General features: G+C 34.9%; 4 protein-coding genes across 5 annotated transcripts; 1 reads left to right on the top strand and 3 right to left on the bottom strand.

Annotated features, from left to right (window-relative positions):
* Positions 78-4,118, bottom strand: LOC104725902 (probable bifunctional methylthioribulose-1-phosphate dehydratase/enolase-phosphatase E1). Of its 2 annotated transcripts, XM_010444652.2 has the most exons (13): positions 3,753-4,118; positions 3,337-3,473; positions 2,861-2,908; positions 2,168-2,263; positions 1,950-2,069; positions 1,767-1,856; positions 1,463-1,642; positions 1,231-1,386; positions 983-1,132; positions 792-893; positions 607-716; positions 400-518; positions 78-309 (listed from the first exon to the last, which is right to left on the bottom strand). In XM_010444652.2, exons 1-13 carry the CDS (start codon positions 3,967-3,969, stop codon positions 218-220), a joined length of 1,617 nt encoding a protein of 538 aa, XP_010442954.1. In that variant the 5' UTR covers positions 3,970-4,118; the 3' UTR covers positions 78-217. The 2 variants fall into 2 exon arrangements, with proteins under 2 accessions (XP_010442954.1, XP_010442955.1); XM_010444653.2 differs by lacking the exon at positions 2,861-2,908.
* Positions 4,332-7,772, top strand: LOC104728906. The gene is made up of 12 exons (XM_010444654.2): positions 4,332-4,626; positions 4,908-4,972; positions 5,076-5,174; positions 5,374-5,506; positions 5,720-5,779; positions 5,960-6,019; positions 6,108-6,230; positions 6,591-6,662; positions 6,774-6,911; positions 7,003-7,158; positions 7,253-7,357; positions 7,591-7,772. Exons 1-12 carry the CDS (start codon positions 4,402-4,404, stop codon positions 7,621-7,623), a joined length of 1,269 nt encoding a protein of 422 aa, XP_010442956.1. The 5' UTR covers positions 4,332-4,401; the 3' UTR covers positions 7,624-7,772.
* Positions 8,496-11,370, bottom strand: LOC104725904 (early nodulin-like protein 2). The gene is made up of 3 exons (XM_010444655.2): positions 10,979-11,370; positions 9,796-10,902; positions 8,496-9,003 (listed from the first exon to the last, which is right to left on the bottom strand). Exons 1-2 carry the CDS (start codon positions 11,160-11,162, stop codon positions 9,797-9,799), a joined length of 1,290 nt encoding a protein of 429 aa, XP_010442957.1. The 5' UTR covers positions 11,163-11,370; the 3' UTR covers positions 8,496-9,003; position 9,796.
* On the bottom strand, positions 14,540-15,038 carry LOC104725905 (UPF0329 protein ECU05_1680/ECU11_0050-like). Its single transcript, XM_010444657.2, has one exon. The coding sequence runs from the start codon at positions 14,927-14,929 to the stop codon at positions 14,738-14,740; it is 192 nt and encodes a 63-aa protein (XP_010442959.1). The 5' UTR covers positions 14,930-15,038; the 3' UTR covers positions 14,540-14,737.

Consider the following 15,712-nt stretch of genomic DNA (forward strand, 5'->3'; position numbering starts at 1 on the left):
AGATTTGATCATGGGCCTAGATTGGCTTATTTGAGCACAACACAAAACGCTCCGTGAAGAATTCAAAGTAAGTAGTAGGAAACCAATTTGAGCTTTTGTCAAGCTCTACGTTTAGATTTATTATCAAGTTTTTGTTTTATTTGGTAAATGTGCTCAAATCAAGGTACAACTCAAATGAAGGACTCCACAAGAAAAAGATACAACATAGAGGGAAACTCTAGATTTGGGAGAATGTTGTGACAGTCTTGAACCCGTGATTCTCCGGTAGCGGAACGTTTCCAGGTCGAATCGATATTATCGCCTCCAGACCTTTCACGAGATTTCAGAAACAAACTCAGTTTCCTTCAAAAGAGAATATATATCGGTCTTTAAGTAAATAGGAGTTGAGAGTTTTGTTACCTGCGGCTTTTGCAGCTGTGGCTTCTTGATAAACATCTGTTACAAACAGAATCTCTGAAGGATCATCCACTCCCAATGTTTCTGTTATCTCCTTGTAACTACGGCTTTCTTTCTTGTTTCTGCAGCCATGTGAAGCGTATGTGAGATTTGTAGTTGGATCATATTCTATTGAAAAAGGAAGGGATAGATAAGATCTTTTTATATTACCCGATTGTAGTGTCGAAAAAACCAGATAAATACTTTCTCAGATCACCATAGTTTGTGTTCCCAAAGAGTAGCCTTTGCGCTAATCGACTACCGCTAGAATATATGTAAACCTATTCACATAAAAATACTATTAGACCTTTAAACAAAAAATGTCATTGCTTTAAAAGCTGCATGCATGAACATACCTTAATTCCTGAAGAATGCCATTTCTCTAAAGCCTCTGCTACATCCTCGAAAACAACAGACTTCAGTTCATTACAATTAAACCCCGTTCGCCATATGTGACCCTGCATACAAAAACGCATTTAACGCCTTTATCAAACAATATTAGAGTAGGCAAACAGAATAAGTGTGAAAACTTTTTTTTTGTTCTCACTTGCAATTCCTTTAAAGCAGTGATCTTTCTATCGGCTCTTATCATTGCCTCTACGTTAGAGACCATAGCGGCAATGACATTTTCTTTTCCTTCATCAGCATCAGGGATAGGAACAGCGCCGGTTACACCCTGTCTCAAGTCTTCCTCAACCTACAAAAGAACAACAAAGATGAACTTTAGTCACTTGCTTTTGAGAAGAGGTAATAAGACAATAGAGAAAGTTTGTAGAGGAAATTAATTGTTATTACTTGAGAACGCAACAACTTAATATCCTCTTGGGTTTCTGCAGTGTCATATGTCAAATTCAGATGCTTTCCAACGTTTTCACGAGCATAGGGAAAGAGAACATCAGTGACGAAAGTAATGGGCGTGGTTGTTCCTTCAATGTCGAGGACAATGCATCGCTGCAACCAAACATGAGTATAAATAAAACTAGACTTTCAGAGATATTTATAAGAGAGACATCATTGACATTTTTACCTGAGGCGAATCTGTTTGGTTTTGTGAATCCGTGACTCCGGATTTCACCGATCTTTTAGTGGAAATTTGATTCTGTGAATGTATGGTTCTTCGGATAGGCCCGTGGTCTGGGGTAGCAGCATCCAGACCCAGTTGATGAAGCTTGATGGCAGCATCGAACAGATAATGGTAACATTCAGCCTGAAGGTGAAAATTTAAACTTTATAAGTAGAAACAAACAATATATGAACATAACACTCAAACCTAGAGAACTTATTGTTGGTTATTCAACTTTCAACCAAATAATGAAGTAACTTGCACAAACCTGTGTCTTAGCATGGATCCAAGAATCACCCCAAATGTAAACGCCGTGATTACGTACCAGTACTGCCGTTGCTTTTGGATAGGCTTCTATCTGAAAATGGGAGTCAAATAGGTAAGAGGTAAATGAATTTTTTCATCTGTTGCAGATAAACAATTCAAGCTTCCGCGAAATCATTAGACATACAGCTTTGGTGAGTGAATCTGTTAATTCATTCTCATATGCTGTGTTTTCTATGATTGGTACAACAAGTTCATCATAGTATCCGTGACCCTGAATCCCCTTTATCATCTCCATGTGAGTAATCTGTGAAATGTCGAACAGGAAGAAACATTAGAATACCAAGTCCTAACTGAACTGGGGCACCTGGAATTGTCTGCAAAAATTAGCACTATTCTGCTTACACGGAATTCTTTGGCTTGCGGGTTCAGCATTGTCACAAGACAAGATTCCATGCCATGACTGTGTATAACAGCTCCGGCATTTCGCATCTCATAAGCCTGCACCACAACAGAGTCAATGCTATGAAACTTTAAGAAAACGTCACTATCTCACTGTTACTAGAGATTACACATTGATAAAATGAAAAGGGAAACCATATAGAGAGAGCAAGACAATTTGGCAGGGTAAAAAATGAGCTGTTAAACTGTGCAAGTCTGTTAAACAAACGAGTTTATACTTGAAAAGTTGCTATTAGCATTGAAATTGACCATCTCAACTTGATGAAACAAACTTATTGAAGGAAAAAAAGGTTGTCTTAACATACATGTAAAATCATATGTAAATTTAAAACATTACAAGCAATAATCATGCATTCTCACTAGTCCTCTGAACCCAAGAAAGACCTTTTTGATTTTCTACGGTGATTCAAATAAGTAGAAAGAAGTTACAACCAAACCTCATTTTCAAGAGTGTCTCCGTAAACATCAATAGTTTACATATCAGGTTAATTTTGTAATCCCATTGCGTTTGTTCTAAATTTAAACACTTGACCGAATCCATTTCAACCAGTGCAATGTAGTGGAGGTTCTATGGGTCGAAGAAACCCACTGACACATCTAACGAGGGGACTATTGCTCAAATTGGACAAGTTTTACCTTGTAACCGAGTTTTCGCAAGCGTTTTCCCAAAGAAAGCCGCCTGTTCTGCACTTTTTATAGGATTGTGATCCAACAGTCATTAACGTTTTTGCCATTCCAGAAATACAAATCACCAGCTATAAGGGAGGACCGACAAAATACCACTAACCACTAGAAAGAGCGACGAGCTCTTAACCTATTTGGGTCATGGGTCATGACCATGTGCTCTAAGAAATCCTTCTTATCATAAAACAGTTCTAACTTGAAATCCCTAAGTGCTGCCCAAAACTTTGACGAAAATTCAATATTGCTAAAAAAGTTTGAGAAAACACAAAATGCACAATCAGCAATGAAAACACCATACGATAAAGTAGCCTAAATAGGTCATTATCAAAGTGTCATTCACCAATAATAAAGTGATAATCAAGCTAAATACACTGAAATCCCTAAAGGAGAATCAAGTTATACTACCTTGAAAGCAACAAAAACCATACCTTCATGAATAGAGGAGCACAATCAGTACACTTGGGAGGCTTATTTGGGTATGGCTTTGGAGAAGGTGATGATATGATTGATCCATTTGCAGATAAAATGTACATATCTTCCGGTTGCATCCTCTCCTTTTGAACACCTTCAAACACATCAAGAGTTAGCATTTCGAGATTTCCCTTTTCATTCAAATTTTTTGCATTTTTTTTAGTTTCCAGTGATTCAAATACACAAAGAGAACGTTTCTAAACATTCAAAGACAAACAATTGTACATCATCACATAGTTCAGATAACTAATTGAAGATTCAACGAGAACAAACCCACCAACTCAATAGAGCAAAGCCGCATAAACAAGTTCAAAATAACAAATAAGACGCATCAAAAAAATCAGAAAGGAAGCGACTTTGAGATGTAGAGAACCTGAAGGAGACATGACGATGAGTTGCTCAGCTTTAGGGATTGAAGCATCATGAACCTTCATCGTTATGCTACCACCAGTTCCAGATACCCAACCTTGAGTGTAAAAATGACGACAGAGCTCAGTTACCAACGAACTCGTCTCCTTCAGTTCTTTACCCTCAAGATACGCCTGTGGAAACCCAATCATCGCCGCTGCTTTACCCACAACCGCCGCCATTGATTCTCAGAATGAGAGGTACAGAGAGAGATTGCAAGATTGGAGCTTTTCAGAGGAATGAAACGCAGCTTTTTGTTTTATCTTCCGAGCATCCCTTCCTATGGCTGCTTTCAGAGAAAATGATTCCTTTTTTATTAAAAAGGTCCAAACTTTGCGTCAAGTTATCATTTTTAAGCACAGCATTTTTCTTGCTCTCAGTCTCCTCACATCATCACAGTACAATACTCAACTCCCTGTTGTTTTACTTACTCAAAAACGACGCGTAGTCTAATAAAAAGGGACATGTTTGGTAGCAAATAAGTCTATCCCAATTCGAGATAAGAATAGTGTTAAAACCCACTCTTGAACCCTCTCTTAAGATCGTTCTAAGTTCTAACCCAAAACCAGAGAGCGAGAAAAGCTCCCTTATCTTCTTCTTCTTCTTCGTCTCCAATGTCGAGAGGACCAGGTCGTTTAATACAGAACGTGGCACAGTTTGCTGATGCTCAGTTCAAGCAATTCTCCACTCTTTATGGACAACAAGTCATAGACATTCTTGATTTCCCAATCAAGCTTGTCTTGTCTCCTTTCACTCTTGCCTTTGACATCGCTGGCTCTGCACCTCGTGGCTTTGGCATCCCTGAATTCGTCTCAAAACTGTCTTACCTCTCTGTTTTCGTGAGTTGCTTTCTCTGTTCTTAGCTGTTTTAAAGGATGAAACTTTTTGTTGGTTTTGCTGAGTCTCTAGCTTGAAGTTTATCATTTTCTTACCGGGTTTTCTCGTATCTGATGTTTCCGTGACAATTGCTCTCTGGTTGTTAGTTAAAGTTTCGAACTTTAATTAGAGTATGAATCAAAGTTTTGTTAGATAAGAATCAATTTAGGAAACTGGAAGATGTGTGTTTTACTTTGTGGTATATGGAATCTTTTTTTATCATTCAAGTTCCAATGAATTGCAGGCGGTTGCTACGCTTGGAACTTATGACATTGCATTGGATTTGGGAAAGAAAGTCATATGCCAAAGGTCAGCTTTCAAGATTTGAAGTTAGTCTAATGAGTTAGAGAATTTGTGGTTCACATGTTTGAATTCATCAAGTGAAATGAGCAATTTTTTTTCTGTTGGTCAGGGATTGCAAAACTTGTAATGGGTGGCAGGCATTACGGTGCACCATGTGCAAAGGAACAGGGAATGTTCATTACCAAATCAAAGATTACAACTTGAGAAGGTGGGATTGTCTCTTGTTAAACCAAGTTATAATCAATACAACCATCAGATTTCATTAGAGTTAGTCAATTCACCGTTATTCTGATAAGTCTCTATGTATTCATTCCTAAAATGATGGATGTTAATGATTTAGTTATCCAAGCGATATTGTAACATACATAAAAGAAGTTAAAGATTTCTCATTTCTGTCTTTTTTGCAGTGGAGAGAAACCAACAGCTGATTCTGTCGCAGATGCCATAGTTGAAAATCGAGCTGAGTTGGTTCATCTTCCCTCCTCCATCGACATTAGTGCACCATTGCCTTCAAAAGACTGCCCAACTTGTGATGGAACAGTAAGCTTTTTCTCCGCTGCTAATGATCTAGGCTACTGTTATTTTATTTACATTGCTAAATTTTGATACAGATTCGGTTTATTTCTCTAATTGTCAAATACTGCTTATTTCATGTCCATGTGATAAGCTGTTTTGATGTTAAGGTGAACGGAATAAGCTATTTTTACATCAAGATATGCTAATATAATTTGATAGAACATCTACTGATTGCAGGGTGTGATGAGCTGTACTGAGTGCAAGAACAAGCTGCAAGTTAGGATCTCAGCTGATGATGTATGTTTTGCTACTGCTATTACTTTTTCTCAGCTTAACATCTACATACATCCCCTGTGGGATGTATATATACTACTTAGTAGGTGTTAAATGTCTAAAAGAGAGGTAGCTTGTTCTTGCGTAAAACTATTAATCCATAGATACCGAAACTGATGAATATATTTGACATCCACTTTGCAGATCATGGAACCTCCATGGAAAGCCTACAATGTGCTGAGGAAAATGGATTATCCCTACGAGGTGAGCACCACTGAGTCCATTTATAGACCCAATAGTTTTCTATGTTTACTATGTCTTACAGTCTTATGAGTCCTATTTTCTATTCCAGCACATTGTCCACAGCATGAAAGATCCCAGCATTGCAAATTTCTGGTTGATCACTATGCCTCAGATTGTGGGTGGATTTGAATATGATGAAGATGTCAAGAAGAAAATATGGTGGCAATACGAGGTTAAGATCTCCTTAAACTTACGTAGATCTCCTTCTTCATGACTTATTTACCAGTCTTCTAGTTTAGAGTTTACTGTCATTAACTCATTTGAAGGTTATGGTTTTCTAGAGGCTTAATCCAACCATACCCTAAAAGCTATAGTTTACTCTTAGCTGAAAGTTGAATCTTCTTTATCCTCATTTGGGATGGTATTGGCATATTGCTACACCTATATAGAATCTCTTCCATATCTGGATAGGTTTGTGCTCGGAAATTGAGAGATCTACAGGAAACAAAAGGGCAGCTGTTGAATTGTTTTACTAATTATTAATTAAGATTTAAGCTTCAATGATAGTTGACTATTTATCTTCTGCAATCAGGAATCTACGCGATATGATCAACTTAGGGACTTGGTGGCTAAACGAAATCCTGGCTGGGAATATTTACAAGATGTAAGATCAGTTCTTTGAGGTTTAAGGATTTGACACAAATCTGGGAACTAGATTGAGATATATTTACTAAAGAAGTTTAGCAATCACCATTTAGTTCTCATGGTTTTACAGGCTTTGGTCTCCATTGATCCTTTCCGTGCTCGGGAAGACCCCATCATAGTGAAAAATGTCCCATATTACAAGGCTAAGAAATCTTTGGAGGCTGAAGTCACGAAACTCAGTCCACCTCCCCGTCCTCAGAATTGGGGTGTAAGCTCTCTTCTTCTCTTTGGATTTAGCATCGCAGTTTTCGTTATTGGTCAGGCATCATAGTTCAGAACTAACCCCTGAACATATTCAGGAACTGAATCTCCCATTGAATACTTCCTCTTGGAGTGAAGATGATCTCAAAAACCCCGCAAAACTGTACGAGAAGACAGTTCTACTCAATGCTCAAAGAGAGATCGCAGACAAAATCTTGGATGCACAGTGGGAAGCTAAATGGCGACAAGAGAAGGTTAATACTCAAGAACCATTTTGACATAATTTAATATCGTTATCGCATTTCACGAATTCCAATTGCGTACCGTTTTATGTTTTATGATTCGTAGGTGGAGGAAATGTTGGAGGAGAAAGTGAGACCGTTCATCCAAGACTCAAGCACGGCTGCTCTTCCGCAACCTATCTTGTTAAAGTCACAAAAGAAAGATCAAAAGGTAACAGTTGAATTGGTTACATGAATAAGTTAACTTCATTCTCTCTTGCACACTAAATAAGGTTCCAATTAAGATCATACGAAGAAGCTCTTTGCCTGAAAATATATAACTTTAGGATCACATGTTGACTCGTTCCCATATTCTCCATCAACTCATGTGTTATATATCCTAATTAACTCCATAAACCTATCTTCATTTTGGACTAAAGTTTGATTTCTCTGTTTCTGACTCAGGGAAACCGGCAAAGGAAGTGGTGGATCTTTTAACCTGACCAGTGTGTCGGTACAGATCTTAGATAAATTGAGTTTTGTGCTTCTTTGTTGAAAATATGCTTTGATATGAATCTTGGTGTATTATTAATTACACTTAAATCAGTTGTCAATGTTTTAAAAGAAATGTTGTTTTTGCTTACACTTGGCAGATTCGTTTCGTCTTTCTCCAATCAATCACTTTCTCTATACAAGTCCTCGTGTCTCTCCGTCGCATTTCGCTAGTTACGTGTTTATCATGTTATGGTATTACTAAAAGATTCGTACTTATTTTGGGACCCTTTTATATAACTATAATACTATATATACATCTACATCACTATTGGATAAAACATAAATTAGTTTTGTCTAATCATTTTTAAAGTGATGAATTCATGGTTTTCAACTTTTGGTTTTGTCTTTGTGTGGAAAAAAAAAAGTTTAGGATATTATCACATTTTAATCAGTATCAATATATCATAACAACTCAATAAGGCCAAAATAGAGAACTATGTCACATGTGGTATATGATATTAATATAAATAACATATCAAGTTATTTTGAATTGAGGTTTGACTTTTATACTGACTAGAACATACATTAGTTTTTGACAAATGGAATTTTTTGTTCAATAGAGAAGTATTAATATCAAGCTCTTGTTATCAGTAGTTTAGAGGGAGGTTTTAGCTTTTGGTTTTTATCTTATTTTAAGGAAATTGGATGTTGACCGTCACTATACGTGGAGCTTTTTGGAGCTTTTCGGCATGTAAGAAGATTTAGTAAGTATGTTTATTTGATTACAACAAAGAAGTCGTGTAAACTCGCATTGGTCCGTCAAATCCTTTTACTTGTTTTCATTTTAGTCGAGTGTACACTATTTTGAAACCATAAATGAGAATACGCGTAGTTAGCATTTATTTAGGCTGTTGAATTATATAAGCAGTTTGAATCTGCATTAACTAATAGTTAGCAAATTCAAAACTTATCATTCTACTAACTTTAGGGATAGATCAACTCCTTTCAAAAAGCTTCAAATCCATGGCCATAGTGTGATATATCATGATAACAGACGAACTATTTAAGACCCCAAGTCCACAATTTTGCAAGTTCGCTTCGTTAGTGCCCAAGAAGTGGTGGGCGAGTGGTAGGACCAGCGTGGGGAAAGGGTGAAACTCCCATACCCAAGTTCGATCCTCCTCTATTGCTGTTATCAACACTTTGTTGGGAAGTCTGTCAGATGGGTCTTGGCCCACTTAGTTTACTCCCGAACATTAGTCGAAAAGTATTCCAAACTTGGGTTAGGCAATGTGGTAGCCAACATCTAGGTGTTGGCGACGAGTCCACATGATAGCACTTTGGTGCGTTCTCCCCAAAACTAACGGGATCAGTCGATTGGGTCTATCAAAAAAAAAAAGTTCGCTTCGTTAAGATAAGAATGCTACATAATATTGAAAGTTAGGCCTAATTTGTGTTTTTCGATATTCGTTGTTACTTTGAATTCGATATGAATTTTCCTTAAAACGTGATATTCTTTTATAAACCCGCAACAAACCGATAAAGACATGCAACGTTGATAATGTTGTCGAGATATTATGAAATTATTTATAGTCACCATAATTAATTAAAAGATAATGACGGACGTTGCAAAAACGACACATTTGTTCTGGACTGAAGGTGACATTGTAACATAATTTACATTACTAATATATACTCTATATTATTGAAGAACTAATATCTTGACCCGCAATTAAGGCAATAGATCAAATATATATACTCTATATATTCAATTAAATTAAATCTAAGATATTTGAATGAGAACTTAATATTCTTCTCATTCAAAATCATGAGCTGTACAACCAAATTACAGTGATAAACTTATTACAAATGACCAGCCATAATTTTTTTTTTTAAAACTTGATGTGTTTCTCTCATGAGTCATGTACTAAAATTTCCAAGTAAAGTCAAATTATAATTACCAAGCACATATAAATCATTCAACCTCCAATGAGGTAAATGCTTAGAACAATGAAATGATATTTATAACCAGAAAAAATAGTCCAATAATGTGAAAATACGACACAAAGAGGAAAAAAACCGAAAGAGTTGCGACAAGAACAATAAAATTTCAGAAATAGAATAAAGGAAAGATAAAATCTAAAGCGAAAACAAGAAACACACAAATTGTTTTACCTCAAGCGAACATCAAAAAGGTGAAAGCCGCACTCAATAACGTAGTCATAACCGAAGTAACGGCCACACCACTTGCTGAGTTTTTCCTTGGACTTGGCGCCGGGGCCGTGACGGTATCGGCGGAAGGTGTTGTTGCGTCCGAAGGTGCAGGCGACAAAGGTGTAGACGGATCAGATGGAGATGAAGCCGGAGACTGAACAGGCGATGGAGTAGAAACAGGGGATGGTGATGGAGGTGGAGTAGCCGGAGCGTTAGATGGTGAAACAGGGGATGGAGTAGAAACAGGGGATGGAGTTGGGGTCACAGGAGAGTGAGATGGAGCGTTAGATGGTGAAACAGGGGATGGAGTTGGGGTCACAGGAGAGTGAGATGGAGCGTTCGATGGTGACTGAGAAACAGGGCTTGGAGATGGAGTCACAGGAGAGTGAGATGGAGTGTTCGATGGTGATTGAGAAACAGGGCTTGCAGATGGAGTCACTGGAGAGTGAGATGGAGCGTTCGATGGTGATTGAGAAACAGGGCTTGGAGATGGAGTCACAGGAGAGTGAGATGGAGCGTTCGATGGTGACTGAGATACAGATGGAGCGTGCGATGGTGAGAGAGATGGTGAGTGAGAAACAGGGGATGCAGATGGAGTGGTTGAAGACTTAGGAGCATGCGATGGTGAGAGAGCTGGTGAGTGAGAAACAGGGGAAGAAGATTTAGGTGGTTGTGATGGAGAAACAGAGGATCTCGGAGGTTGAACCATAGACGGAGGTTTCGCCGGAGCAACGGGAGAAACAGGGGAATGAGATTTAGGAGCTTGAGCAGGAGCGACTGGTGAAACAGGGGAATGAGCTTTAGGAGCCTGAGCCGATGAAGGAGGTTTCGCCGGAGAAATAGGAACCTTGGGGTGGTTTCTGATGCCGAGGACAACAACGACCAGCTTCTGTCCCTTTCTACAGTGTTCCTGAGTACCACTTATGAAATAATAAGGACCAGAATGATCAAGAGTCACAACAGTTTCACCATTGTCATAGTTCTTGATAGCGTTCACAACGTTGCAGTCATCATATTCAGCTTTCGTCACTTCTTGAACCGAATCTAAACCCTTTGGATACTTGAAATCTGCAAAAAGATTGGTTACAATCACAAAAAAAGGCCTCCAAAACTTTAAAACCCTAGCAAAAGGACAGAAACTTACAGAGAGTGTCATTGACTTGGAAACGGTTTCTTCCAGCCCAAGTATTGTAGTTTTCTTGAGGTTTCATGTCCCAAACGCCGTTACCTCCGACGTTGAACCTCCTTGCATCAGCAACGGAGAAGAGAGTTGCAAAAGAAGAGAGGATGAGGAAAGAGAAACAAAGAGTTTTCATGATCGCCGACATGGTTTCGGAGATCTGATAACTAGGGTTTTTTTTGTACGTGTGTGTTTGTGATTGAGTTGTGGAATAGGTAAAGCTGTGTATTGAGTATATATATATAGATATTTTAGGAGATTAAGGAGAATCGAAGAAAATCTCTGAAGATTTACAGAAATGGAAGACGAAGATTGGTGACAGGCTACTTTGTTTCTTTATATAAAAGAGAATGTGTTTTGGTAAGGTAAGAAGAGGATTTGAACGTTTTTTTGTAAACAAAATCAAAGGCATTTATGATAAGACGTGTGAGAATTGACTCACCTCTTAATTCACTTACTAAAAAAAATTATTTGAATGCTGGATATTTACAAATTTATTAATTAGTTTATTTCTTTATTGAAATATATATTCAAATTTGTTATAAATATTGACAAAATAGGTTTTTATTCTTTTTCCATGTTTAGTTTGATTTCATTTACTTTTTTTTTTGGTTTCAGTTTAAAACATCTTTATATATAAAATAAAATAAGGTTCTCTTTTTGACAAGTTCTAAAAAGTTGCCAAATGGCACTTTATTCTTGTGAAATATGTCATTTTCTTTTTAATATTTTTGGTGTATTTTCTCAATTGACTTTATATGACATATTATATTATTTGTATTTATATTTAAGACAAAATATAATTTGATATTATATTATAAGATGTTTAATTTATTCTATAATTTGTTTAGCATATCGTCCAAAATATTAAAATTTTCTTTTATTTCTTAACTTAAAATAGAAATAATTAACATGACAAGATTATTACATTATTTTTCAATTTGATTTTAACTAAAAAACTAAAGTATATTTAAATATATTTATATATATATACTGATTATAAATATTTAGAGAGAAATAACTAAAGTATATGTCTTTTAAAGAAATAAATGAATATATATATATATATATATAAAGCTCACAAGTGGCACTCATTCCTCTCAAGTCATAAAAAAAAATCCTCTAAAAATATCTTAACATTTTAGCAATGTCATTTTAGTTATTATATATATATATATATATATATATATATTTCATTGATCAATATTTTATATACTTATCATAACATTATAATTCTTCAAATAATAATCTGCCGATAATCTAAGGATAGAACATTAATAGAATAATTTTTGAAAATTTATAGTTATGGTAGTTTTATTTTAAAATAATTTCAAGATATAAAAATGTTATAATATTTATTTATAGACAAAAAATATAATATTTGGTATACAATTTTTGTGCCAGAAGATCAAATCACTTTTCTAAATAATTTCAAGATTTTTTAAAATATGATATTTTATTTTCCTTTAGTTTGAATCATAATCAAAAATAATTTCAAGATATAAAACAATATGATATTTAATTTTTCTTTTATTATAATCATAATCACAATTTATTGTATATGTATTAATTCTTTAAAATGTAACCCCCATCATGTTTGCCAGAAAAACAAAAACTTATTGATGTTAAAAAAAAAATCACTCATCATTTTGATACGCTTTTAATGTATTAACTGGAATACAATCTATGTTCTATTGAACATCATATTTTGTAGTAAGTATATTACTTTTTGTTATCATTTATCAATATTGTATATAATTACTATAACATTGTAATTTTTAAAAAAAATCAGTAATTCAAGAATAAAATATTTGTTTTATAATTTTAAAACAAAAGACAGTTTTATTCTTAAATAATTTCAAGATATTAAACAATAATGATGTTTTTCCTTTAATAATAATAATTATCACAATTTATTGCATATTAATTATTTAAAATGTAACTCTCATGATGTTTGAAAAGATAAAATAAAAAATTTCAATATATTAATACACTCTAATGTATTAATTCCACACAATTTATGTTTTACAAAAAGATAAGAAAAAAAAATTATGGCAAATTTATGCTTTGAAATATAACCATAACTAGCTCCAATGATGTTTCTCCCAAAAAAAAAACTGAAAACCTCTTATGATCCTACTGATATATTGATACCACAATTTTTTTTACAAAAAGCAAGACAAATTCTTTATCAAACAACATATTCTGCCTCTTACATAAATTTTAAAATTTTGTAACAATATTAATGTTAATTATTATTAAATATATTTTAAAATAACTAAAAATATTTTATTACGTTCATTTTACCCAGGCATCACGTCGGACTTTTTCTAGTTATGTATATGAAATCTAGTGACTAAGTTTAGTTTAGCAGTGATTGGGTCTAGTATGGTTCTAATTTCGGAATTTTGTTTCTGAATTCTCTAATAGAGGTAGCCAACTAGGTGTTGTTCTTCTATAGCTACATTACAAAGGCTTTTGAAAATGTACGGTTCGCTTTGAAGTCCAAGTAAAGCTGGATAGCAAAGCCCCAGCTACTCTAATATATTTCTCACTTGTTTGCAAAATTATTATATAGGGATAGTTTTGATTACTGTACGTACGTAGAAGTCTAAACGGTTTTCGTTTATCTCACGGTTCATCGGAGATAAAGATGCATCAAATATGCATAAAGCCAAGTCCCACTCTCTTGTTATTTTCATAAGTGTTTAAACCCGTCTTCAAAGATTGTTGTGCGGGAGACAACGATATTTTGGAAGGCTTTGTTTGGTTTTAGCAATGTATTATCCAAAAATCTCTTCGTTTTCTAGTTGTGGGTTATGGGTCGAGCATTGTGTCTCTTTGTAGTTTAATCTCTTATTTTTCATGTGTATTGTACCCTTTCTGAATCTATTATCAATATTACTCCAATGAAAATAAAATATATATAGATGGTATATACTAAATAGTAACCACAGTACCACACTACCTTACTTCTCGTTCAAATACACACTACTTTAATTAACATGTATCTTAAAGTATGCAGTGATTCAGAGAGAAAGATTTAAGACACAGTTGGTGGGGGAGGCCCAATAAGGTCGAGCTTGTTGAGATGGGACTAAAAGATTCACATTGAGACCATCCTTGTCTGTGATAAGGTAATTGCTATACTGCTAAAATAGAAAAAATGGAGTCTTTTGGTATTTGCATAAGGAAAGGAACACAAATTCATGTATTGCTTTCGAACACCATAGTTGTTGTATTTGTATTTAACGTGTTAAGCTATGGTAAAACTTTATCTATCCATATTGAACAAACCAAAAACTTATCGATGTAGAAAACCATTAAAGTCATGTTCTGGTCAATTTTTTTGTATATTAAAGACAAAAAAAAAATGAAGACCAAAATGAACTAGCTAGATTTTAGTTTTGATTTGGTACATATACAACCCTAATACGAATCACATAAACCGCAAACCTTCAAAATGTCAGTATGGAAATTAAGTAGGTAAATTACGTAGAAACAGAAAACATAATCTTCAAAATATTGATCAGAAGGAGTAGATCCGAACAAGCCACATTGATATAATATATATAAGAGATCGAACTATGCCATAATAGGTAGAAAACAAAAATTACTAAACCATAAGAATTACATGTTATTGAGCATTCATAATTATCAAATAGCATAGAAATTAAAATTGAAAATGGAATAATTAATTACATTTTTTTCAATGTAGAATTTTCACTCGGCCTTTTCAGCTTTGGTCTCCTTCTTCTCTTCTTTCTTGATCTCCTCTTTCTTGATCTCCTCTTTCTTCACCTCTTTCTTCTTCTCTTCCTTTGGTTTTACATCTCCAACAGCTTTTGGTTTGCCCGGCTTTGGTTTCATGAAGCAGAAGCAAGAACAACACGGACACTGGAACAAGAACTTCATTTCTCTTTCTCTCTCTTTCTCTCTCTCACTTATCTTCTTTTTCTCTCTCACACACACAACCTCTCACACATTACACATTGCTTACTTAAAAACTAAACTTTAATGGAAAGTAGAGAATTGATTGGGTTTGTTTTTTACTTATTACTGTGCTTTTTTTTTATTTTTTTTCTAACGATCCTGTCTTTTTCTTCTCGTTTAATAATGATGCTTTCATTTTGGTCCCACTCCATTGAATTTTAGTCATTCTCCAACCAATTATTTTTAAAAATTTCAATCATGTTTCTCTTTAAACCGCACATCGGCACATACACAAAAGACACCACGAGCTTTTAGCTCGGCTGGAGTGACAGTGTACTGACGGTGGCCAATTGATACGTATAAAGACAACGAAACAATAACTTGTGTAATAGTTTTTCACGTATTCACACTATATATCGTTGATGTTATAGTTTAAACTTCAGTTTTGGGGAGATTTATATATAGGACCAGTGGACCACTAGATCACAAGTGTTTATCAATAAACTCAATTTTGATATAACACATCTAAACAATGATGAGTAGTGAAATGGTAAGAAACTTCTCAACCAATCATATTCTTCATTACGCTTAATCCCTCCCTACTAACATAATAAGTCCGATATCGATTATATAATTGAACGAGAGAATAATGGAGGGGAATGAGTGGCATAATGACAATATGTAATGTAATGTCATGTGGGGAAAACAGTTAGTTCTTTTTTCGTATATTCATGAATCATGCATATTAAATATTTTGAGAATTTA

Source organism: Camelina sativa, chromosome 11 (genome assembly GCF_000633955.1).
Source record: "Camelina sativa cultivar DH55 chromosome 11, Cs, whole genome shotgun sequence".
In the NCBI taxonomy this organism is placed as follows: Eukaryota; Viridiplantae; Streptophyta; class Magnoliopsida; order Brassicales; family Brassicaceae; genus Camelina; species Camelina sativa.